The following is a 26,397-nucleotide window of genomic DNA, read 5'->3' as shown; positions in this document are numbered from 1 at the left end:
CTGCAAATTACCCTTCTCTTTAAATACTTCATGAATCAACTTACATATAATTACATACCTTCCTAAGGGCCATCAATTAATGAGAAAAATATCCTCAAACTCATTTTGCTGCTCGTTATTATGAACTTGTTATTAACACCAGGAAGTCACTTAATCCAGTAGGTGAGTCTCTAACCAGAGCTGGCCACTATCTTGGTACCAGGAGAGAGTACAGCCCCTTTCCCCTCACAACAGCCCCAGGCCCACCCATCACACAAGAGAAAAAGAGAAAACAACCCACAGAGAACTTACACCCTGAACACTCAAACAAAATGATTTTTAAAAAGTGGATCTGGAGGACATTAATGCCAAGAGAAATAAGCCAGACAAATACTGCGTAATTTCACTTATATGTGGAATCTAAAAAAGTCAATCGCATAGGAACAGAGAGAAGACAGGTGGTTACAGGAGAATGGAGGCTAGGGTGGGGAGGAGAAGGAAAGGGAAGATGTTTGATCTCAGAATACAGGGTCCCATGTGCACTGGAGGAATAAGCTTTAGTGTCCAAATGTACTGCATAGTGACCACAGTTAATAATAATGTTCTGTACAACCACAAGAATGGAATCCTAATTAGAATAAGTTATACTCCATGTATGTATAATATGTCCAAATACACTCTGCTGTCATGCATATCTAAAAAGAAATAAAAAATAATAATAATGTTATGTATATTTCAAAATGTCTACAAGAATAGATTTTTGAAAACATTTTTAAACCTCAAAAAAAAAAGAGAGAGAATAAGTGGTTGAAGTGTTAATTAGCTTTAATGAATCTTTCTACAATACATGTATAAATCAAAACATTATCCTGTATCCCATAAATACATGCAAGTATTATCTGTCAACTAAAAATAAATGGAATAGTAATGTTTTAAAAAAGTAAAGAAAACCCTGATACAACTCTGGCTTTGTTTTGGCATATCATCTGAGGCTGACCTCACCTCATAAATAAAGGAAACTTCCCCAAACACCAACCATTTCACTCAAAATAAGCTGAATATTAAGAAAATGTGCCTGGAGTTGGGCAAACATCTTCCTGTTTCTAAAGGGCTCAAGGGGCAGCATGCACCTTTCAGGGAATCTTGCTGAGAAAGGCCAGCAGTGCAGAACCAGGGGGTGGGGAGACACAGCCACAGGGGCAGAGGGAGGTAAAGGGTGGGTCATCAAATGAAGGGGTCCAGCAGGGGGGAAAGTTGGGCTTCTGGTGGGCAAGTGGCTTTACTCACGAGGCCTGAGCTTCCTCCCTGGGAAGTGAGAAATATGTTTAGTCTCCAGGATCCCTCTGGGCTCAAACCCTACAGTGGGACTTACTGCCTCCATCCCAGTGTCAAGTCTGGGTGCTGGCACTGGGGGAAAGGCCAGTGTCATGAGCTGTGTGTGGACTATGTTGCACCTGGTAGCCTGGCGAGGGTATAAGTCTGACACTGGGAACATCCCGTTGGACCCCCACAGGGACTGATCGTCTGATGCAGGTGAACTTCCCCCTCAAGCTCTGCCATGTCCCACACAGCACCTGAGATGGGTTTGACCTGACAAGATGTCAATCAACCTGCTGACGGTAAGACATCATGAAGCAAGACTCCTCCCATGATGTACCCCCTGCCTTTGATGTAGCCCCTTAAATAAACCACCAGAGCCATCTTTTTGCTGTCTAGTTCCAGGGCCCACCCATGTAGACTAGATCTATCAGGGGCTTCACTCTTATAAATATATTTCTAAATATCTGTGTTTCGTTATTCACTAGTCATTTGAGACTTTAAGTTTTAGGGTGGCTTACATTCTCCTGGGCAGGAAGAAGATCCAAATGAGACTCTGACCATCACCCACGTTAGGCCAGGCGTTCTGTTTGCCTCACACTGCATCTCTCAGAGACCTCAATGCTTAAGGCAGTCTCTGCATATGCAAGTCTACTCCCCAAACCCCAAAACCAAGGGGAACAAGGAGATATTATTTATACCCTGTGTGGCCTCCTGTCACTGTCAAACTGAGGATCTAGAAATGAAGGTGCCCAGGCAGGAAGTTGGCTTTTAAAGCTGTGTTTGATCTCTCTAGTTCTTATTAAACATCAGGAGCCCTGTTGGAACAAAGTTAAATGGACCAAAAGGTACCGGAGGGCCACAAAGCCCCAGCTCCGAATTCTAGGAAAAAGTTACATTGACTGCTGGCCTCTACTCTTGCATGAGGTCCCCACCACCCATTCACCATAGCATCCCAGACACTGCTAAGATGAGTTCCAAGGGAGGGTGTTTCCATTATGTGAGTATATAAAACACCTGGGCACTTCGCGGTCTGGGTCATACTTCAAATTAAAAAAGAAAAAAAAAAAAAGAAGTTTTAGAAAACATTCTCCAGCAAATTTGGGATAAACCCCAACCTCCTTCCCTGAAGCATGCAAAGGCCCCCTTGACACCTCCCGCCGCCCTCTGAGGGGACCTCACTGTGCTCCCTACACTATGTCACACTTGCTTCTTTCTGTGCCCCCAGACTCTGAGGGCATCGTGCCTGCCCCAGGTCCCATGCTGTTCTTCACACCAGTCTGCAGGGAAACATCACTCCTGGGACCTCCCAATCTAAATCTGACTCAAGGCTATCCTCTCCCATCTCTTTGTTCTCTTCCTATGAGGTATATACTACAAATGGGAATGCAGTAGCTACCTGTGGGTTTATTTGCTTACTATTTATGTCCCTCCATGAAAACAGGAATTGGACCTGCCTTGTTCCCCCATCCACTTCCTGCTCAGAGTACGGAGTCTGGTGTGTGCTCCGAAGTACCTACAAAATCACACTGTGCATCTTTGACAACAGGTCTCTGTGCCTCAGTTTCTTCACCTGTAAAATGAGCACCACCTTGGAGGCAAGCGAGCCAAGGAGCAGCTGCTGAGAGTAGGTGCAAGGGCCATCTTCCCCCTCCTTGTTTCCCAAATTAAAAAAAAAAAATCAGACTCATCCATGTGACTAAATAGTGAAAGAGTAAGAACCAGTCACCATCAGCCACGGGAGAAGAAGCATTTTCCTAGAAGTCGCTCAGGGCCTTCTTTTCTGAGGCAGACCCATCTGGGTTCCTTTATTTCATCCTTAAAGGCCTTTGCTTTTCAGCCCTGAAATCTGGGGAATGGAAGTTGGATTTTGAGATGGTTCCAAGACCTCCTCCTACTGATGATGTTATTTCAAGATCACTGGTTTACAAATTTTAGACCTCAGAGGGCTGCTTGTGCGTATAAAAAATAAGATGTCAAAACGGTTTACCTATGATGTTCACCGTACTATCCACTTCATTTTTTATAGCTGAAGTCAGGACCGCGAGCTCAGGAGAAAGATCACTTACTCCATTACTAAGCCCCAAAGATGACTCAACTGGTTCTTGCTAGGAAGAAGAAAAGAAAAAAGAATTGAGAACACTTCCTTCCCCCTCCCTTTTTTTAGCTTAAACTCTACCCTCTGTCTAAGTTCTTTAATGCTAGAATCATTTGTGTTCATCTACCGTATGCATCCCCTACTTCTTTCAATTAACCTTGAGTTAAAGCAGATTGTTTCTGCACACGGCATGCTGCTGGGTATTTGGTTTCTTTCATTTTCCTTCAAGGAAATGGTACCAGCACATCTGGTTTGCCTTTAGGAAATGCTTACAGCGGTGGACAAATGGCTCTGGGCTTCAGTAGAGATGCAGAACTGTCCGTGTGAAGTACCGCAGGACAGAGATTCCAAGTCCTCCTCCTTGGCAGGGTGGGCTTCAAAGAGGCAAATCCTTGGCTTTCTCTTTTAGAGAGGAGTCAACCCACCACTTTTATAATAATTTCTTAGGAAAGGCTCTACCTCAACAATTGGCGCAAGAACAGGGACCCAGCACAACCTGTGGGTGAATTCTCCTTGGACATGGTTAGCGATGGACTGCAGCTACGTGAGCATCCCATACTGGGTGGTGGCTGGCAATTTGTGCTACAGTCACATCAGAAGCCTCTGTTTCTTTGGCCCAAGTCCAGTTAGGCAACCTCATACGCATGGTTTCACATAAATGTTCTTTGAGTGCCTGAGTATCCCATCCAACACATGCATATTAATGAAATAAGAACAAATTCTTTTGCTTATCATACTTTCTGAATTTCAACTTTCTTCAAGTGCATTCAAGCCCTCCACTCCCTGAGAGTACTGACCAACTCCAAGAAAGCCAGTCCTGAGGTAAGTGGTTTGATGAGAGTATTTCCTCAAGGTAAGATTGCATTTGCTTTGATGATAACAATAAAAATCAGACAAAAGCCACACGGGATGATTCCTGAGGAATCCAAAATGGAAGAAGAGGGTAGCAGAGGAAGGAGCACAAGACTGGGCACAGAGGACCACAGAGGACCACAGAGGTAGAGATAGAACTGTGCTTTGGAAGGTCAAGAGCAGTCACAGCCTAAGGCATGCTGGGTGTTCTTATCATTACCATTATGGTCTACTTATGTCCTACTTGGAATCAATGCTAACCTCCTCCCAAAATCTTAGAGCAATCACATAGGAAGGGAGATAGTCTCCTTCTTCATGATCCCATGATCCAATGTTAAGGAATTATTGCACTGTGCAGCTGGGTTAAAATTAAAAGAAAAGAAGAGGAAAAAAGAGAGAGAAGAGAGGAAGAGAGAAAGAAAAATAAATCATACGCTGCATGGCTTACCAGACATACTAAAGGTCAAACATAAATAAAGGAAGAACCCAGAACAGCACTCCTGGGCAGATTTTTTTTTTCCTTCCCTGTTTCCTCCAACATCTCTTTTATAAGTTTCAAATAAGAAGCCTAACATTCCTGGGAAAATACTTCACTTTCTGTGACCTGAGTCACCATTTTTTTTTCCCCTCCTTCCTAAAGCCAAACCACTGAATTAATGTCTGCCTTTCCTAACTGTCTCCTCCCACGCTCCCTGTCAGTAGGTACCTATGGTCTCACTTCCACCCCATGTGCAGAATCCAGCTCCCAGAGGCTGGTAAGGTCATGGGTTTTGGAATCAGACAAACCAGGGGCCAAAGACAGGCTCCTCCGTTTTTCACTGGTTGCAGGACTTTATTTAACCCCGTTAAGCTTTTCTTAGGGCACTCAGACAGTTGTAAACTGAAATCCATGGAAACAAGATCCATGTCACAGGGCTGGTGTGAGGATTAAATGAGACAAATAAGTATGCGGTACTTACTATTAAGTAAATCCCTCACCACAATCAAAGGTTACTGATGAATCTTGATTCTCCCAAACCCAGTGGCCCTCTCCCACTTCTCTTTCCCTAGACCCCAACTCTTATACCTAATAGGGAGCTCTGTACTATACCCCCTTGACAGACTGAACTAAACTGGACACTGTTTCATTCCCTTCATTCCAATAGTACCTTCCTTTTTCTTAAAAAAAAAAAAATTAGTTGCAGATGGACACAATACCTTTATTTTATTTATTTATTTTTATGTGGTGCGGAGGATCAAACCCAGGGCCTCACGTGTGGTAGCACTCTACCACTGAGCCACAACCCCAGACTTTCCTTTCTTAATGGCATCCTCTATGGTCCCCTTTGAGTCTCTCCCTCCCCAATCATCCCTCCCATTTCATTATTCCACTTCCATCTCCTCAGTTGCCTCCAAAGGAACTCAGTGTAGGGATCAGAGGGAATTGTGCAAATAACTGCTTTTTTTTTTTTTTAGAAGTTTCTTTTGTTATTTTGGGTTTTTTTAAACTCATTCTGTTTCTAAATTTCTTACCAAAGTAACAAGGCAGTCAGACTTGCATATATTCACAAGCCTAAATTATTCGGACTTCTCAATCAAAGATCTCTGTGCTTCATATGATCTACAGTTTACTTAGTGGCAAGTGATACTTTTTTCACTTTCCACTTGAGAAAATCATTACTCAGAGACTAAATTAACTCTGCAAGATCACACTCCTTTTAATCTGAGGAGATACAGAAACTGAATTCAGTCTTTCATGCACAATGGTTCAATCCCAGGATCTTTCTGTCTTAATAAACCCCTGTATCCTAGACTCATTCCAATGGAGACTGAGAGAATTATCTGGACCTTGTTTTACACCACCATCCCTACCTGTTCTGCAATGGAGCAATACATTTTACCAATGGAGACTGAGAAACTACTTTGAATTTTGTTTTACTCCTCCCACCTCCATCTCCCATCCCCCGCCCCCCCAAAAAAATCCTAACAATTTCAGTCTTCAATGGGAACCATCTCATTAGTACTGTCACTGTGGAAGGACGAGATGGTAAGCTGTACAGTAAAATGGAAAGGACTCCACCCAGAACAATAGGCCCATGGAAAAAGGGTCTTCACTAAACTCAGTCAAAATGATCAAATGATTAGAAGTAAGTACATCTAAACCTACAATATATTAAATAACTCAAGGATTCAAGCTGAGAAAAGAAGCGGAAAGTTCTTTATGTACTATGTGCCCAGACATAGTGCAGGTCTAGCAGGTCCTTTCTGATGCCTCACTCCTGACCAGACTCAACCAGGCCTCACACTGCACCATCACCTAGCATGGCTCATATGAACAGATTCCTCTCAGTTCTCTTTTTCATATTAGATAAAGACTCTCCTGTAAATCAAGTAGCCTATAGCATTCTTGGTTTCTGATCCTCTTGCCTTGCTCCAAAGAAAACCATAAAAGTTCATGCATTAACTCTGCTAAATATTTAGGTTTAAGAATATTTTCTAGAATTACAGAACCTAAGGTTTGGTCTACAGTTTAAGAGATTTTAAGCAAAAACAAACTAGCAACAGAGAGTTTAAAGGTAGGAGCAGCTATCTTTAGACCTGTAAATAATCCACATTTGGCTGGTCTCAAGTTAGGCTTGCTGGATGGACTTGGGGTGATCCTAAGTTAGAGGAGTTGAGGGCCTCTACTGGGCCAAGGTTCGAATCTCTCTGCTCCAAGGCCATTCTGTCTCACCCATGTCAAAAGTTCCTTTTCGTTACCTCTCTTCCCCTCAAGTAACAGCCATAAGTGACTTTCCACCGTTCCATATCCCAAAATGCCCTAATTCATCCATGCAAAACTAGTCTCCTTTAAAACAATTTAAGGACATCAAATAGAAGGGTATCTCTAGATCTATCAGGTAACAAAAATTTCAGGCTGGCAGCTGAGCTCCACAGAGTGGGCCAGGGAATTGGACCTAGAAGGGTGCACACATCGTGTCACAGCAGCCACAGTCCATAAAGAATAGCTCTAGTACAAAACAGCCTGCAGCCTCTTGCCTAGTCCCAGAAATACGTTCCCTTTCTAGAACGAGGTCATCTACACTCTCTCCCTTTATTTCACTGCAGCTTCCCTTTTGACTTCTCTTCCTCTCTCTCCCTTCTTCCTGGGGTCTGTCTGCATCTCACAGAGTGGCTGTCTTGGAGAAGGCATCTGTCTAATGTCATTCTGGAGCAAATGACCATCCACTTACATCCCTTAACACGTACCAGAGTTCTATGCCTGTGACCCAATCTGCTGAAGAACATTTGCTTTACAGGGCTCTCTGGCACTCAAAATTAAACCTGCCCTCTTTTCCATAATGAGCACCATTCCCAGCCTCCTTTCTCTGGGCCTCCTCTTTAATTACTCCTGTTTTTATCTTCTGAACCTCCTTCCATCCTCTGCTCCATTCTCGTGGCTGCCATCTTTGTCTGCATTTGCTATGATGGTCTCTCCTCCCCACCATCCCTTCTGATCACCCCAAGAAAAACCTGCCTTATATACCAACTCTAAAGGGCTGGGGATATAGCTCAGTTGGTAGAGTGATAGAGTGCCTGCCTTGCATGCACAAGGCCTTGGGTTCAATCCCCACAACCAAAACAAAAAACAAAAAACAAACAAAAAAAACCCATAAATACCAACTCTATCATGCTCCAAAAATCTGCTCTAAGGATTTCAACTGTACTTGATGTCACAAAAATCACCCATACTTGCTCAAAGTAGTCCCCTTAAAAGCCACCTATAGAGGAAGGAAGCAATCAGAGTAGGCGGGATAAGCCTGATTGATACCTGTTTCACCCAAGGTAGGATTTTGTGTGCTTTTCAAGTGGGTTTCTTGTGTTTTCATCTGATTAAGTTTAAAAACTGAAAGACCTCTTCCAACTTGTGAAGGGACTATTGTAGCAACAGCTAAAACAGGTGGTCACCTGGCCTGCCCCGGAATGACTGAGAGCTCATGTGGCTCATGTAGCTGTTAGAGCCATCAGTTCTGTTGGAAAGTTCTGTGGACTGGAATCTGCTGTGTTTTGCAAGTTCTGCCCATGGGTCTGTGTTGAGAACTCACACAAGCCTGTCCTACTCTTCACCAGTGGCTTTAGGTCCCTTTCAATTATATTTCCATCATGACACTAATACTTTGATCTGGAAGCATTTCACAGTTTCAAAGCACACATTACACCTGCAAACCACCCTCTAAGGCAGGAAGTATTCATTTATAACTGTTCTACCTGTACATCTTCATTTTCCACTGTTCCCTCACAAAAATTCCTGCTCTTAAGCCAGTTTCCTGACTCATCCAAGGAAGACTCAACAACAACTATCATCTCTAGAGCTTCATTCATGAAGCTTCTAGTTTTGAGAAATGCTTCCATTTTATCCTACCCAACCCAAAGTTCTCACTGCAGATTCCAAGAGACAGAGAGGCACTGGATGAAGTAACAGAGCACAGGTCCTGGAGATGACTGACTGGAATCCAAGTCCCAGAGTTCCATAAGGCAGTGCAACCTTGGCAAAATAACTCAATCTCTCTGTGCCTCTACTTCCTCAATATGTAAAAGGGAGATGACCTATTTATCACAGGGAGATCAAATGAGGTTATAATAATTGCCATTTAGAGGGGTTAAAAAAAGCCAACTGTCTACCCTCAGTTTTATCTACTTTTATCCTATGTTCTCTGTCTTGTCTGAATTCTCACAGAACACTACACCATGATATTTTTGAAACACATATATGTACTGATGACATACAGTCTAACATAATTCACTATTGGTTTTTCCTTTCAAATTTCCTTAGATGGCCACCTTCACACAGGTGGGACTGAGGTCAGGTAAAATGTGGTTCACTAAGTACATAGAATGTATTCACAAAAAGAATACCGGAGGAGATTGAGGCATCATTTCCAAACCAACCATACGGCTGTGAATCTTGGGGGACCAAAGTGGGTGCTGTGACAGCATAAATCATCTGAGTGACCCAGAAAAACTTCAGGTAATTGGCTGGCATGTCCTAAACATTGTTTGCTAATTAAAGCCTCAACTGGATTTGAAAACTGGGGAGAGCTTGCCTCGACAGCACGTATTCATGACACTAGGCACACACTGACAAACTTCTGACTAGAAGAAAGCTACCTAGTTTATCCTGTTATAAGTTTGCACAGAACATATAAACTTGGAGCTCAGGTGTTCTAATATACAAAAATAAAGTCATGTATTCATAGCTCAGAAAGGATAAGGTCCTCTCCCTGCACCATTCCAGACCACCTGGGGAATTAACTGTAAAAACCTTCTACAGATACCCCAAGTCAACTCACTGACTTTGGCAGCCAGGAACCACAAACCGTGGGCAGCCCACTGGCCTTACCCATTTTCCACTGCTGTGTTATAAGACATGTAGAAGTAGATTTAAATTCAAAAGTTATGATGAACTTATATCTGATGAATCATCTGCCTTCTGCTGAAGGAATGGTGTCCCCCAAGGGACACATTTCAGGGACTGACCATATCTTCATTACAGAGAATTTCATAATACGCACTTTGCTGAGGGGGAACTTGACTCACATGCTGCACCCAAGGGGAACCTCTCACTTTCTTCCTGAGCCAACAAAGCCAAGTCCCACTCACAGCCATGTTCTCCTCAACTTGCTCATTTTAATGGACATGTGGAAGTCACTGCAAGGGTAATGTCAATGCAAGGATCCCTTACTTATGAGAACACCTCATGTCATCAATTCTAGGAAGCACATTTCTTCACATTTCCACACCCCTGAAACAGAGACGCCTTATAATCAATTGTGTGTCATTGCTTCATTGGAAGCTGATTTTTACGAGAAATACGTAAAATAATATATTTCTTATACATCTTATAATCACTGGCATCTGACATTCAATGGAAAATAGTGGGTAGATTTATACAAAATGTGTTAAATAAACATGTTACTCCATTCTTATTTCTCTCCTACCTGCAGTTGTGAAATTAAATCTGCATCCTAATATAAAATCCCTCACTTCACCACATATTTATTTATGCATCTATTTATTCAAAAATGTTTATACATCCATTAAGTTGTCAAAAAATGTATTAATTATTTGTTCCATGCCAGGCAGTAAGCTAGATGCTGTGAAAAGAGTAAATATGATACATTCACACTTAAGATTCTATCAAATTTTTCAAAATCACATATTTATGGAAAAAATACATTTAATAAAATAATCAAACTGCAAGACTTTAAAAAAATCCACACTGTTGTGAAAGATGGCTAACAACTAGTTTTTTACAATTGCAAGAAAAAATAATTTTTTTAAAAAGTGATGTAAGAAACACCTATAGATTAAAAAAAAACTTGAGACATAAAAAAAATCACATGCGAGTCTTATATGGATCTTAATTCAGGTAAACAAATTGAATAAAAGGTATAATAATATTTAAGTCAACTGGAAATCTGAACACTGGCTGAATATTTGATGATATCAATTAATTACTATTAATGTTTTCATGTAAAATACTGATACTATGGTATTTTAAAGAGCATTTATCTTTTAAATATACAAAATGAAATATTTGTGGAAGAAATAACATAGTGTTTGGAATTTGCTTCCAAATATTGAACTAAACCATAAGAAATTGTTTTTGTAAGTCAAAATAAGTTGAATATCTATGATTTTATGTTGAAAGTCAGAAGTCATTAGAAAATACTAATGAAACAAAATTGGCAAGAAGCTGATTAATGTTGATATTAGGGTGATCGCCTCTGCAGTGAAGTTTACTCATTTGTCTCCTTTCTATGTGCATAAAATATTTCCACAATAAAAACTTAAGTAAATTAGTTCTTAATATTGTGCTACATTATAAATGAGCCAATAACTAAAAATATCGAGAATGCAACTGGAAGTACCCCTGCTAAAGTACTATGTCTACAGTATTTATTTTTCATTGCAGAGGTAAATCTCTCCAAAACTTGAAAAGTTTTTCCAGGTTTTTCAAAATCTAACTTTGTATCAACATGTTCTGCATCTATGGATTCAACTGCAGACTGAACATACTAGAAAAAGCAATTGTGTCTGCACTGAACACACACAAGCTTTTTTACTTTGTCACTACCCCCTGGACAATAGACAGCTACTTACATAGCCTTTATATTTTGTTAGGTATCATAAGTAATCTAGAGATGATTTAAAGTGAAATGGAGGATATACATTGATTCTATGCAAATACCATACTACTTTATATAAGGCACTTGAGCATCTATGGGTTTTAAGCGGGCATCCTAAAGTCAATCCTCCATGGATAACAAGGGATGTGACCCTCCCACAAGCTTCATTATATATCTGAAATAAATTATATTGCACTTTTCTTCTGATGATCTCAATCTACCGGCTTGTTTTTAAACATCATGCTGTCTGGACAGTATGGGTCTTTTTTTCAACAGTGCTTCTAGATTACAAATCAGAATAGTTATGACCACACAATCTTGGACATATGCCAGTCAACTTTTGCACCTCGGTTTCTTCCTCTGCAAATGGAAGCCCGTGAACTTGATGGTCTCTCAGGTGGCCTATGGGTCTGTGACTGTACCATCTGCTCTTTCTTAGCCACAGAAGCTGTTCCCCAGCTGTGCTTGGGACACTTGGCTCTTTCCTCACTGTTTAACAAGGGCTATACGATCCATGCACGAAGATCCTCAAACATATCAGACAGCCTACTAAAAAGCTCTTGCACATACACACAACCCTACAGAAAACCCTTGAAAGTCATGAGAGATAGTTCTACAGTGGAGAAGAAAACAACCATGAGAACTACACCAACAGAGTGCTTGAGCTCAGCACTGCATCCCCCTCCTAATGGCCTATGATGGAATATATGTAAAATATAGTTAATACATTTTAATAGAAGTACATGATATTTAAGATACATTAAAATATCTTTAATAGCCTGAAAATAAATTTCATAATAATATAAGATGTAAGCTGGCTACTAGAGCGCAGTTGGAACTAACTGGCAGACAACAGTTGTAGTGACCAGATGCAGGCTTTGGACTGTCGAGCACAGTGTCAATTTGTAACTTCATTCATAAATTTCTCAGTGATATTGGATTAAGTGGGGAATATGTGTACCTGTGTCTGCAAGTGAGTACATGCCAAAGAGGAGACACATAAAGCACCTGAGAGAGACTGAACACTCCACAGAGATCATATTATTTGTTTGTATGAAACAGAACATGAATCATTAATGTGGGCCCAATTTTGGCTCTCTCTCTGAACAACCGAAGATTACCTTGATGTGCTTAACTCTGTCTTCTTTTTCTGTCTTTGGTTTCTTTCCTGTGGCAACAAACAATAGTTTGGGATTAATTTGTGGACAGAGAGAGAAACATTTCCCCTACATTGAATTCTAAAACTCTCAGTGAACTTGTTACTTTAATCTACACATGATAAAAATTCAAATGAATCTTTTATGCCTTTGGTGCCTTGAAAGACATTTTTCCAAGTAAGGTAAGGGCAGAATTATCACCTATGGCATTAACAGGTACTCTGCCCTTGTAGCAACCATGGTTGTAGAAATAAAAGAAATCACAAAGGCATCGTGGTATGTATTGAGCGATTGTTATTTTAGTCAGTAAATATCTATACCTTTCTTAGAAGGTCGTTCAGATAAGGGCAACATCCGGTATACTCTGAAGGCATTGTTTCCTTTCTTTATACTTTTATCCTTAACTTCTTCGATATCAGGCAAAGAATTCATGGCACATCGAAAATTCGCCTTCCATGTTTTGGGATCAGGTTTATCTATTCCTGGCTGATGCTTTCCTAACAAAATAGCCAGAGGAGGGGGGAAAAAAAGGAAAAATTAGACACAGAGTAAAAAAGTTCTGGAAACAAAGTCTTGCTGACCAGGTACTACAGAGAGACCTTTTCATTAGAGCCTTTGCCCACAGTAACCAGCCATTCTGTTTTGTCTGGGACTGAAGGGGAAGGTTCTTAGGATGTTAGAATTTTATTTTTAAAACCTAGACACTTTGGGGCAAACTGAGACAAGCAGGGATGGTTTCTACCAAACTGCTTGAGAGAAAAAAATCAACTGGTAGAATGGAGAATCAATGTGAACTCTACGCAAGGGTGAAAGCCCAACAGGCAGAAATAATTTGTGATTTTCAAACACTGAGTAAAAATTTCATCCCTGTAAATAGCTCCCTACTTGAATTTTGTAATAAATAAATATATGCCTGACTACCTTTAGGGAAAACAAATTCAACCCAAGTTTATAGCTCCAGAACAAATGAATGACTATTGCCCTGGTAACACTGGGGAATTTATCAGAATACTACATTGGGGGCCATTTAAAGACTGAGGTCCTGGAGGATGGGTGGAACACCACTTCTCTGTGATGTGACCATAAGTCAGGATATATTATATGTGTAATGAAAACAAACGATAGCACCTGATGCTACACAATACAGGGGGTTGATTACCTGTGTGGATGGCCCAGTTTCTAAATAGTGGTGCGTCTTTTTCCACATCCCACCCATGTCTAGCCGCATGCATCCAGGGGATCTGGAAAATCTTCTTTTCCTGGAGTTAATGAAGGTAAAAAAGAACTGCAGTCATGGGGTTTGGCTAAACATGACGAAGGGTTCTTAAGTTCTAGCTAATAAGATTTCCCACTAAGTACCACTGAGTTGCTGAGTGTCTATGGTACAATCAACCATAAAGCAAATCCACTTCCCCAAAGGGTCCCAAATCTTGACAGTCTACCCTGGAGGACAGTGAGAATCTCCTGGAGCCTGGAAGAGTAGGAATGTATTCCAAGGTCAAAGGGAAGATGTGGATGTGCCAAAGAGTCCTACAATTTGTGCCTGTCTTTTTTTTTAACAGTACCATAGATAACTGGTCACCGACTGAAACTTCTAATGCTTACAGTTTCTTCTCATCATTTGGTAAACAGTAACTCCAGCTGCCTTAGGTAAGTTAAAAATAACACACACCCTTTATGCTGCTAAAGGGAAGTTGAGTGTATCTGAGGTCACTGTCACAGAAACCAAGTATCTCCATCTGCTTGTGTGTTTGACAAAAATAGAGAATTTTGTCTCTTGTTCTAATCCCTAGAGGTCTATAGCCCTGCATGAAATAGCAAGAAGTACGAACAAAATGTAAGAGACTATGAGAGGACACTCATAAAGTTTCTGGTAAAAAGTTCCTGAGTACAATCCTGTCAGATTCTCTCTCTCTTTCTTACAATCAGAGATAACCCCAAACTGTTTAATAAAACAACCCAGGCAAACACATGATTAGAAACTAAAGCTTCAGAAACAAAGTCATATTCACAGTGAAACTGCGTGTGGTGCACCCTGGTCCAGCCAGAAAGACAAAGGTCCCCGAAGCACTGTACATTTGTCTACCCATGTCCACAAGGGGCTCAGTTTTATATCTCACAGTTACTAGCTACCCAACTAAGTATATAATTTTCATTTTTCAGTTGAGAAACAGAACCAAATTATTAAATCAAGGAACTTATGATTAAAAATGTCTATGTTCTAAACCAAGGTCAAGTGATTCCATATTCACACTACATATTATCTCCTGGCGTTAGAGGATTCCCTGTCCTGTGACAGACCTGGATTCTTGAAGAGCAGGGCCCAGGAACTGCACTTTTTAAAGAGCTCTCAGGCAATCCTGATTACTGCTAAGTTCAGGGTGCACGCACTGGGAAGGAAAGGGAATATCAGGAGGGATTTTCCACCACTTTGGTCTTACATGGTGAAATCCAGAAAGCGTCCCAGCGGTCCCTACAGGGACTCAGTACCTCTTCACTAAGCTGAAAATATTTCAGAATGTTGGAGAGTTTCCCAAAAACTGTTACAAGGGAAAATTCTACCATATTTTTAAAAGTCAGTTAATAAAGAAGAACTGAAAGTGAGAGACCTTTTCATAAACTCTTCATTATTCATTCTGTGTCATTTGCAGCCATTGAGAGTCTCATCTCAGGTAGGCCAAAGTGCAAAGAAAAGTGGTGTTCTTTTTTTGGTTGTTACTGTACATGAAAATCTGAAAACAAAATCCTTCAATGCAGCTTTTTTTTTGTTTATGTTCACATGAACATGAATATAAATGAAAAAGAACTGATTTCCAATGAAATAATTTTCCTGAAATGCACACACACACACACACAATCTAAAATTTTCTGCTAAAAGACACAGATCCTGAAAAGTTTGCTGTTGTACTTTTTTTGGTAGACCAAGAGAGTTCTGGAATGACACCCTGTAAAGTCTACCTTGCAAGGCACAAAGGTAAGGCAGATCCTTATAAGCATTAGTGCACAGGCGCGCGCGCGCACACACACACACACACACACACACACACAAAATCAAATCTAGTCTCACAGAAACCATGTAAAAATCATGAAATCAAATAAAAGGGGTAGGAGGGAAAGAGAGGGGGCATGGGGTTAGAAATGATGGTGGAATGAGATGGCCATCATTATCCAAAGTACATGTATGAAGACATGAACGGTGTCAATATACTTTGTATACAACCAGAGATATGAAAAATTGTGTTCTTTCTGTGTAATATGAATTGTAATGCATCCTGCTGTCATAGGTAACAAATTAGAATAAAACAAATTAAAAAAAAAAAAACAGCTACCAAACCCTGCAATATCCACCAAGGGGGGGGCAGGAGGTGTGGCTCAGTGGTACAGCACTTGCCTAGCATTCATGCAGCACTGAGTTCAATCCCCAGCACCGCGAATAAATAAATAGATAGATAGACAGATAGATAAATAAATAAATAAATAAATAATCCACAATGGCTCTTCTTGAAATTGGCAAAAGACCCAAATATACCTCTCTCAATAAACAAATAAACAGCACATGAAAAGATGCTGAACCTCATTAAGTCATTAAGGAACTGCAAATCAAAGCAACAAATACCTCACACCTACCAGAATGGCTGGAATTTTAAAAATTTACAACGACAAAAAGCAAAAAAAAAGAAAATAAAAAGTGTTGATGAGGATGCAGAGAAACTAGAACTCTTCTATGCTGCTGGAAGGAATATAAAATAGTGCAGCCACTTTGAAAAAACAGCTTAGCCATTCCTCAAAAAGGTAAAACACAATTACCAGTTGATCTAGTAATTCTACCCCTGGTTACATACCCTAAGATTGCAACAGGTGTCCAAACAAAAACCTGATATATAAATGTACACGGTAGCTCTACTCACAAAAGCCTCAAGATGCAAACAACTCACCTTTCCATCAGCTGATGAATGTATACACAAAATATTGCATATTCAGCCACAAAAAGGAATTAAAAATGCTACCACAACGATGAACTTTTTTTGTGTGTGTGTGCCGTGGATTAAACTCAGTGGCACTCACCACTGAGCCACATCCCCAACTCTATTATGTATTTTATTTAGAGACAGGGTCTCTCTGAGTTGTTTAGCACCTCACTTTTGCTGAGGCTGGCTTTGAACTCTCGATCCTTCTGCCTCAGCCTCCTGTGCCCCTGGGATTACAGGCTGTGCCACCATGCCCAGTTAAGGATGAACTTTTAAACGTTGTGCTAAAAGAAGCTAGATCCAAAGGACAAATATTGAATGATTCCATTTATACGAAATATCCAGAGAAGGCAAAGTTTTATAGACAGAAAAGTAGCTTAGTGGTTGCCCTGAGCTAAGAGAGGAAGAAATGGGCTCTGAGGGCTTACAGGGTACAGTGTTTCCTTTTGACAGGAAAAAAGTTCTGGAACTACATGAGGATGGTTTGCACAAGAGCATGAATGTACTTATTCTCACTGAACTGCACACTTAAAATAGTTAAAACTCCATGTAACTTTTGACTCTTTACATGGGTTTTTTTAAAAAAATCATTGCAAAAAAAATAAAGAAGAAACTACTAAAATAAGCATATCACAGATACCGTTTTTAAAAAGACCATGTTGAAAGGTAAAAGGTGAGATTCATTTTTAAATCAAAAGAGATTCTACTGAGTCAATGTTGGAATCATAGACCCCTGTATTCTGAGGGACATGACAGTGCTGCTATGTGTCTTTGTAGACTCCGTGACCAGCCCATCAGAGGGCAGAAGACACAAGCACTGCCTGAGCTCTGAAAAGCATCTGTGATTCTCTTGCACAGTGCAGAACACACACTTTGGCTCCTGCAGAAACTAGTCCAGTTATCTCTCTCTTCTTTCTTCCAATATTTTTAAGATATTCTGATCAGTTTGCTTTTTTGTTTTGTTTTGGACTTCTTACTTGGGGCAGAGACAGCCTGATGTTGACACAAACACAAGCCTGTTTTCAAGTAAAGAAAAGGGAAAGTCTGGCACTGCTGAATGGTCTCTGTGCCTGGGCAGTGGCCTCAATGCCTGCATCCCAGGGGATGTCCCTCATGCACTAAGAACATCAATAACCAGGAGGGAAACAATGAGCTTGGCAGTGTCTGCCTCCTTCTTCCTAAATAAATGACCCAGAGACACCACAAAATTGGACAATTCCAGAACTACCCTAGACCCTTTCAACAGTCAAGGGCAAGAAGGAAAATAAAAAGAACACAGGATGCTGTTCAGGATCAGAAGAGGCTTCAAGTCATAAAACCAAACACAACCTGTGAGCTTTCTTTAAGAGTCTGATTGAATGAATCAGGTGCATCAGCTGTAAAAAGATATTCTGGGAAAACGAAAGCCATTTGAATATGAATGGGATAATGATGACATTGAAAATTATTAACTTTATCTAATTGATAACAGCATTGTTGATATGTCCTTAAATCTTATAAACATACATTGTCAGAGAGTAGTTTATAATAACACACACACACACACAACACACACACAAACACACACATACACGCATGCACATGCATGCACACACAAAAATACAACAAAAATTAATAGATCTAAGATGTGAGCATATGGGAATTGCTATTCTATTCATCCTAATCATTAGACTATCCAAACCTACTCATAATAAAAAGAAGTTGTTCAAGCCCCAGCCCCATTCATAAGCCACATATAATACTGCTTTGATAAACTTCCTGTTCCTTTGAAGGAATTCAAATGACCTAATCCATTTCTTCCCTCCTTCAAATTTATTAGGAGGAGGAAATGGAAACAAATTTAGCCAGTAATTAATCACCTGTTCGTTTTTTACTAAGAATGTACTGAGTTGGAAAGGCTTCACTGAAGAGAGAGATGTGACAATGGCCAACCCACTATTGATAACTCTGATAATCCTGTGACAATGGCACCATAAATAGGACACATTCTGAATTCAACGGCTATGATTTGGATGTGGTTAGAGAGCATCCTCCAAAGTTTCCTTGGTCCCCAGTGTGGACCTTTAAGAGATGGAGTCTAATAGTGGATAATTAGTTAAAGAGGACTACTGAATGCACCACTGCTGTCTCACAGGAGAGGATCAGATCTGTTAAGAGTGGAATAGTTCCCCCCTTAAGAGTGGCAATTGTAAGAGCAAGTCAGGGTCCTTCTAGATGTCTTTCTTCCTTGTTTACACACTTGGCCCCTTCTACTTCTCTGCCATGTTGTAAAGCAGTTAAGGAAGCCCTCGCCAGGACATGGACACCCTGCTGATTGGACATTCTAGCTATAATACTGTAAGCCAAATAAACTTGATAAGTTACCCAAGCTCAGGTATTTTGTTACAGCAACACAAATTGGACTGCAACACTAACTAAGGCATAAGTAAATCAAAGACCCAGAGGCAGCATCTGCTTTCTTAGTCCCTGCAGTCTTAGTGAGAAAGAGATTAAACTGCTCAAACTAAAAACAGGGATTCTTGGGCAGGGATGCTTGTGAATGGAAAGGAAATATTAGGCTCTAGATGAAATATTTATGTGGACAGATGAATCCCAACAAGTCTAAATCAACAAGAAACCTATGAAAAAATCAGCATACTACAGTGATGCAGCCACATTAATGAATTAATGTTTATAGCAGCTCACCTCACAATAGCTAAACTATGGAACCAACATAAGTGCCCTTCAATAGATGAATGGATAAAGAAAATGTGGTGTATTGCACAATGGAATATTATTCAGCTTTAAAGAAGAATGAAATTATGGCATTTGCCAATAAATGGATGGAGTTGGAGAATATGCTAGGCAGAATAAGCCAATCCCAAAAACAAAGGCCAAATGTTTTCTCTGATATGCAGATGCTAATTCACAATAAGGGTGGAAAGTTGGGAAGAACAGAGGTACTTTGGATTGGGTAGAGGAAAGTGCAGGGAGAGAAGAGGTATGAGAGTAGGAAGGATAGTAGAATGAATTTGACATTATTACCCTATGTACATATATGATTACACAACTGGTGTGATTCTACATCACGTACAACCAGAAGAAAGAGAAATTATACTCCATTTATGTATGATGTGTCAAAGTGCATTCTACTGTCATGTATACTTAATTAGAACAAATTTTTTAAATAATTTTTTTAAATGCCCATGGGAATGTAGTTTTGGAGAGCTGATACCCTGACCCCATCCAAGGTCTGCAGTGACCATGATGGCACTGCCTGTGGGCACAAACCACAGCCACATGCCTGCTGTGGCTAGGTCCCAGTGGGACCCCTACCTGATAGGGAACACCAGGCCATACTGTGCCAGCACTGTCCTGAGGGGCAGCAGTGGTCAGCAGCCCTTCCACCAGCTGGGCTCATGTACGGCTCTAGCAGAAGAGCCCACAAGATGGCAAAGAAGTCCCCTTCCCCACTCCTACTCAGAAAGAGAACTCTCTCGCCAAGAGCAAATGAATGAAGACCAGCAGAGAAGGACCATCTGTGAGGGACTAAGTGTTCAGTTATGCAAAAAGATATCCATTTGCCTTTTGGTTCTAGATCAGAAAAACATGGACAAAGTGGATGGAAAAAGAGAGGCCTCCATGGACAGTCCTGCAGAGGACGATCCTTGGAGGGTGCCTTGATTTCCTAAGGCTATAACAAAAGACTATAACAGGACAGCTTATAGTAACAGAAACATTCTATCCCAGTTCTGGGAAGCCAGAAATCTGAAATCAAGGTGTCAGCAGGCCTGTATTCCTTTCAAAAACTCTAGGGAAGAATCTTTGCCTCCTCCAGGTTCTGGTGGCTCCAGGAGTTCTTTGGCTTGTGGCTGTGTCATGCCAGTCTCAGTGTCTTCACATAGGTTCTCCTGTGAATGTGTGTATGCGTGTGTGTGCATGAGTGCGTCTTATAAAGACAACTGTCAAGGGACTTAGGGCCCAGCCAGAGAATCCAGGATGATCTTTGCTGCATCTGCAAACACCCTTTTTCCAAATAAGACTGCAGGTTCCGGAGGTTAGAATGGGGACATACCCTGGGGTGGGGGCATCATTCAACTTCCTGTAGAGCATGACCAAATACAGCCTATCAAGTGCCTACTTGACACAGGAGGCCTGATGGCATTGCATGTTCTCCACATACAGAGGCACTTTTTAGAATAAGAAAAAGAGAAAACAGACAACTTTCTTCAAATTCAGGAACATCTACTTCAATCTTACAGTAAATCAAGACAGACAATGTTTTCTTGTTATTCAAAATAGAATCCTACTTACCCTCCCCATGCCTTCCACAGTGGGGATCATGTGAATTAACACATACGCCCTGCTTAGAAGAGTACCTGGGAATCGGGCACTTAACAAATGTTAGCTTTTGCTCTTTGTATTTGTTACCCTATGTGTCTCCAACTCCTTTTCCTTCTACCTTCATATACCGCTGCTAATTGAGCTATAGAAGAAACAACCTGGTTTCTTATTTGTTTCTTTGGAAAAGGAAAATTATGTATCTAAATCTAAAAACACAATAGATAGAACAAGCATAGAAAAATATATTGTCTGAGGCCTCAAGGTGCCCCAGTAGAACACACAAAACGAGCACCTTGTTTCAGAAAGGACTCACTTGCCGTATTCAAATACAGGAACATTGAGTTCAAAATAAATGGACAAGGGAAAAAGAACAACAACAAAAAAAAGATTTGAGATATCTAAAAAGATAAAATGAAGCCAGGAGTGATATTAAAGAAAAGAAAAATTGCTGCAGCACCTTCTTCCCTTGTTAGAAGCAGGACACAATCTGCAATCTGGCTCTAAGCTCTTGCACCTGGAACAAAGATAAAGCCTGACCAGCTAAATTATTCATCATGTCCTTAAGATTAAAAAAGAAAAGGGTTGGGGGATGGTGACTAGGAAAAAGACATTTGCTCAGAAGAATTGCAATTGTTCCTGGTAGCAGGAGAGAAACTTCTCCCTTGGGCCTCCTTAAAACAGGCATGACATATTACATCGAGTCACTTTTCTAAATTATAACTACATATTTTTAGATGTTTGTTATTTTTGCATGCATTATCTCTTCCTGATGCACCCCCAATAGCTAAGATTGATTATGATTAGACTGATAGTTCTGAGGTTAACAGAATAAGGGAGTAGTTGTGTGTACATGTGTGCGTTGAGGGAGTTGTAAATGATAAGCAATTTCTTTTTTAAGACAGGTGGGAATACCAACAAGGTTTCATGTAAAGATAAAAATGAGTATTTTTAAAAGACAAAAAAGAAGGTTCTTTACATTGAGAGCATTTGGGGAAAAAATCAGTATGCTCCATTCCCAATATAAAATGGCAGCGTTTCCATGTCCTTTCATCCTAGAAAGATACGAGAAGCAAGAAAGAACTCTAGAGACTAAAGAAAAGGGCAAGGGCACTGTTATGAGTTAGATATGAGTCTCCCTCAAAAGCTCGTGTGTGAGACTATGCATGGAAGTTCAGTACCAAGGGGCAGCCAGCACCCTACCAGGGCAGTTTCCTGCTTAGATGGTGATGAGCCAACCAGAGGAAGTTTGAAATATTTAGTAAAGAAATAAGAGACAGAGCCAGAAATTAGGTTCAAAAAAAAGGAGTTCCTGATAGGTCCTCTAGTCCAATTAGGAGTTAGAACCAAACAACTAGAAAATGGCTCCAGTCCTTTATTTAAGGGAGAGTACATCAAAGTCAGGGATAAGGTTTCAGCAGGTGGAATCTTGCTTCACGGTGTCTTGCAGTCAACAGGTTGACTGGCATTTTGGCAAGCCACACTCATCTCTGAGAAGCTGTGTGGCTATGTGGCTCCAGTGCACTTAGGACTCTGACAGAGCTAGGTAGGATATCACATGTACTGGGTGGTCTCAAACCAGCAGGAGTGCCACTGGGAGTTCCCAGATACCAGACTTTCCTACCCAATGGCTTCCGTGCCCATTTGGTTCATGCACAGTTCACGGATGGCTCCCAGCAGTTCAGAGGTGAAATGAGAGCCTTAACCTCATCAGTGAATTAATCCACTGATATGGATTGACTTGGTGGTAGTTGTAGGCAGGTAGGCTGCCTTCTACACAGGAAATGTTCAGTATAAGGATTGGACCAATTCAGAGGAAGCAAATAAGAGATGGCTGGAGAAGGTAGGTCACTGGGGGCATGCCTTTAGGGTTTACCTTATGTCCCTGGTAAGCAGAGGTCTCTGTCCCTCTCTCTCACTCTACTTCCTGTTTTCCAGGTCCCAAGCAGCCTTCCTCTGCCCTTCGGTCATGATGTTCTGCCTCAATCTCAGACCAAAACAATGAAGTCTGCCATCTATGGACTGAGACTTCTGAAACCATGAGCCCCCAAATAAACTTTTCCTCCTCTGCATTGTTCTTATCAGAACTTTTGGTCACAGTGATGGAAAAAGCTGACTAAACAGTCACTAAAGAAAACCATAGCAGGGCTGGGGATGTGGCTCAAGCGGTAGCGCGCTCGCCTGGCATGCGTGCGGCCCGGGTACGATCCTCAGCACCACATACCAACAAAGATGTTGTGTCCGCCGAGAACTAAGAAATAAATATTAAACATTCTCTCTCTCCCTCCTCTCTCACTCTCTCTTTAAAAAAAAAAAAAAAAAGAAAACCATAGCAGAGAGCTTCCCAAAAAGGTATCCAGAATCCCAAGGTGTGCTGCCACTGAGAACTCAGGATTGAGGTAACTTTCTGAGCTAATGATAAAAACTTTTTTGATATGATAACTTGATGTTCTATGACCATAGTTAGGTGGTTGGTTTTTGTAATGAATTGAGTCTGAGATTTTGAAAACAAATAACAATTTTTACTTTTGGTGGTCCATGGGAGCATGTTCTCAGCCAGGACCTCTCAATCTCAATCTCTCATATGCTCAAGCATATGCACACACTTACCTTATTAAGCCACTTTAGCCCTGGTATTGTGTTTGAATTTATCTGTTCTTCCAGCCATGGGCGCATCCGCATCCTTTCCACTGGCATGGTACCTTTCTGCAAAAGCAAAAGAAAGATAACATTAGGTATTTCTGTTACTGTCTTGTCTGTATCATCCCTGCTTGTTCCACCCCCCTTCCTCAGGGTTGGGGCTCTAGGTGAGTGTATTCAGGGGTATTGCCTTCTGGCCACCTGCCCCTACTTATCTATCCTGTTCATCCTGTCTTGGTGGGGGTGGTGGAATGGCCCAGTTCCTGCCATTCTCTGAGTGGGCTTTCAGTTGAAGGGACCTATGGACATGGTAGGCCTGGTCTTGCAGACACCCAGCTAGCCAGGAGATTCAGACCCTCCTCAGTGACTGCCTCATGTTATTTTACCCCCTCCTACTCTGGCTATGTTTATAGAAGAAACCTTCAACATACCAGGCATTCTGAGGACCAGTATTTTACAATACTTTAGAGTATTTATCCTTCCAAAATCCAAGGATGCCAAAACAAAATAGTTTTGTTATAAAGAGTTATGACAACCAATTGGTTCCTTTTGGGGATATGGGCTATAGAAATGCCTTGAATCCCAAATACTGGAACTTGAGAGTTCTAAAGGAATCAATTAATTTGGTTACCCCCAAGGTTTTTCACTACCAGCCATTTCTGTTTTCAGAGATCACCAGCGTTTATCCTGGCTTCAACTCTGCTCTTATTCTGATGTAATCTCTTACTTGCTTCCTCAAGCATTTGTCCTCAGTACAGTCCTCTCCTCTGACCTGAAAGCATCCCCTTTTCCTTCAACTTAACTTTCCTTTTGCAAATCACTCCCTGGTCTGAACATCTTTCCTCATCAGCCCACACAATGCCTCTCCCCACTCCTTCCAAATTCCTTTCGAAAACTTTCCCTCATCCATCAAAATATAGCTGAGTGGAATCACTAATAAAGCATCTTCCACACAGTTTACCCTTCTTCACCCTATTTTTGTCTAAATTTGTATTTAATCTAGGATCTGAAAGCAAAGTTGATGCTAATTCAAGTCTCTACACTATAGGACATTGTGAACAATGTGACATTATAATCCCCTTTTCAACCCCCCCCTTTTTTTTTGGTGTTGGTGCTGGGGATTGAACCCAGGGCCTTGTGCATGCAAGGCAAGCACTCTACCAACTGAGCTCTACCCCAGCCCTCTTTTCAACCCTTAACTGTCTCTTGTTTGTGGAACTCATTTCTCCTTAAAATGAGTTCTTAAAATTATATCCAGTTGAATGTGGAATGAGGTGATCAATGTCTCTTTTCCAGCTTGCCCTACCCCGACCAGCGCCAGAGTGCAAGCGTCATGACGTGCACCATGAAGGGCCTCACCTTTACTAGTAGAGGCTACCTGCCTTTTCCTTGTACCCCTCTCACATTTCTAATCCAAGCATGTTGCAGACACCTTCTGCTCCTTGCTCATACCAAGCGCTCTGCTCCTCTTTCCCTGGCCTTGCCAATCCTCAGCAATACTCCAAGACAGACCCAGAGTCCACTCTGCTTCTCCACAAGGCCTTCCCAGACCACTCCAGCCCAAAGGAATCCTCCTCCTCCTCCAACTCGCACAATACACACAGATCTTGCACCACTCATTTGAAAATCAAACATTGCTTTAGGGTAGCTGTTGTAAGTCAAGTCTTTAATCTTATCTCTTACCTGACCTATAAACTTTTCAGCTGTGTGTACCCTCTCTACCTAAGCAAGTTGTAAACTCTTTGGGAATAGGAGTTCACTTCTTATATATTCTTTTTATAACCCTACAAAGCCTAAATGCTGCCTTCTACACAGGAAATGTTCAGAATAAGGACTGGACCAATTCTGAAGTTCAGCCCCGTCAGGGCTGCCATTGATGGTTGGGTCCCATCCCCTCAATATCTGCAGGATCCAAGTCTCCATTCTTGGAAACAGTAACAGGAACCTTTGAAACATTATAAAAGACATGAAATGGCTACAGGGAGTTCCCAGTATAGCTGCTCTTCATGGATTCCAAGTTATTCCATTCATTCATATACTCATTCAAAGATCACGGATTGAGAATGAAGTTCCAGGAACTAGAAAACATAAGACTATCCCCGCCATCTTGAAACTCAGTCTAATAGGTGATAGGAAAGAAGGGAATTACCAACATGAAGAGTCTTACACACAAGATGGTAAGGAGTTACAGAAGAGCTCTGAGAGTGTTTGGCAAAGCTATACGTAGAAGATTATACCAAGGGACAGTGGTCTGAGTGGATCTAGGGCTCTGTCCCATGAATTGGTGCACACTAAACCAGTCAGATCCTTCCTTAGGAGAAGATCTTAAGACACAGAGTGGGGGAAGAAGGAAGAGCAGGAGTGGGGGGCAGCTACAGTAGTCCTACGAGACAGCAAAAGTCTCCAGTTCTTCTGAGGGGCCAACATAACATGCATAAGTGGTGCCATTGTGCCTACCCTCAGTAATGTGGAAATACAAGAGGCATGCACAAATAGCCCTGATTCCAGTTCATAGTCATAATAATATTATATTTCTTCCCATCTCTCTCTTTTTCAAAAAATAAATAACTCATGTTGAAAAAAAAATGATCACCTAAGATATTTCAAAAAGGCTTCTGTCATTAAAACTACAGCCTGTGAGGGAAGATACAGATATCTACATTATTTCCAAAGCCTGTAAATGTGAATTTGCCTACTTACTAAAATCTATTGGTTACCACAAAAATCAATACTTAAGGTGTTTTGTGGTTGTTGCATACACATGCAAAGGGGGCGGGGGTGGACACAATTCACCTGGTATGCACAGTCCCAGCTGATTTTGAACAAGACACATTTTACCTTCCTGTTTCTGCTCTCCTACTGGAAACAAATGTCCTTTTCACGGTCTATTTAGTGTGACATTTTCCACAGTCTTGTGT

The 26,397-nt window shown here is 41.0% G+C and overlaps 1 protein-coding gene and 1 non-coding gene across 7 annotated transcripts in view; both read right to left on the bottom strand.

The window, feature by feature from the left end:
- The window catches only part of Irf2 (interferon regulatory factor 2), an 86,724-nt gene that overhangs the window by 19,762 nt on the left and 40,565 nt on the right, over positions 1 to 26,397 (bottom strand). For all 6 annotated transcript variants that reach the window (XM_026400603.2, XM_026400601.2, XM_026400602.2 and 3 more), the window contains exons 2-6: positions 23,450 to 23,545; positions 13,711 to 13,810; positions 12,872 to 13,048; positions 12,516 to 12,562; positions 3,287 to 3,404 (exon numbers count right to left, since the gene is read on the bottom strand). In XM_026400603.2, coding sequence (XP_026256388.1) covers positions 3,287 to 3,404; positions 12,516 to 12,562; positions 12,872 to 13,048; positions 13,711 to 13,810; positions 23,450 to 23,536 — 529 coding nt within the window. In that variant the 5' untranslated portion in view covers positions 23,537 to 23,545. The remainder of the gene's footprint in view (positions 1 to 3,286; positions 3,405 to 12,515; positions 12,563 to 12,871; positions 13,049 to 13,710; positions 13,811 to 23,449; positions 23,546 to 26,397) is intronic.
- On the bottom strand, positions 24,586 to 24,660 carry Trnaa-ugc (transfer RNA alanine (anticodon UGC)). Its single transcript has one exon. It is a non-coding gene; the product is annotated as a tRNA-Ala (tRNA).

This window comes from Urocitellus parryii, chromosome 14, assembly GCF_045843805.1.
Source record: "Urocitellus parryii isolate mUroPar1 chromosome 14, mUroPar1.hap1, whole genome shotgun sequence".
In the NCBI taxonomy this organism is placed as follows: Eukaryota; Metazoa; Chordata; class Mammalia; order Rodentia; family Sciuridae; genus Urocitellus; species Urocitellus parryii.
Note: the sequence above shows the minus strand (reverse complement) of the source record. Positions and strands in the feature narration are given on the sequence as shown.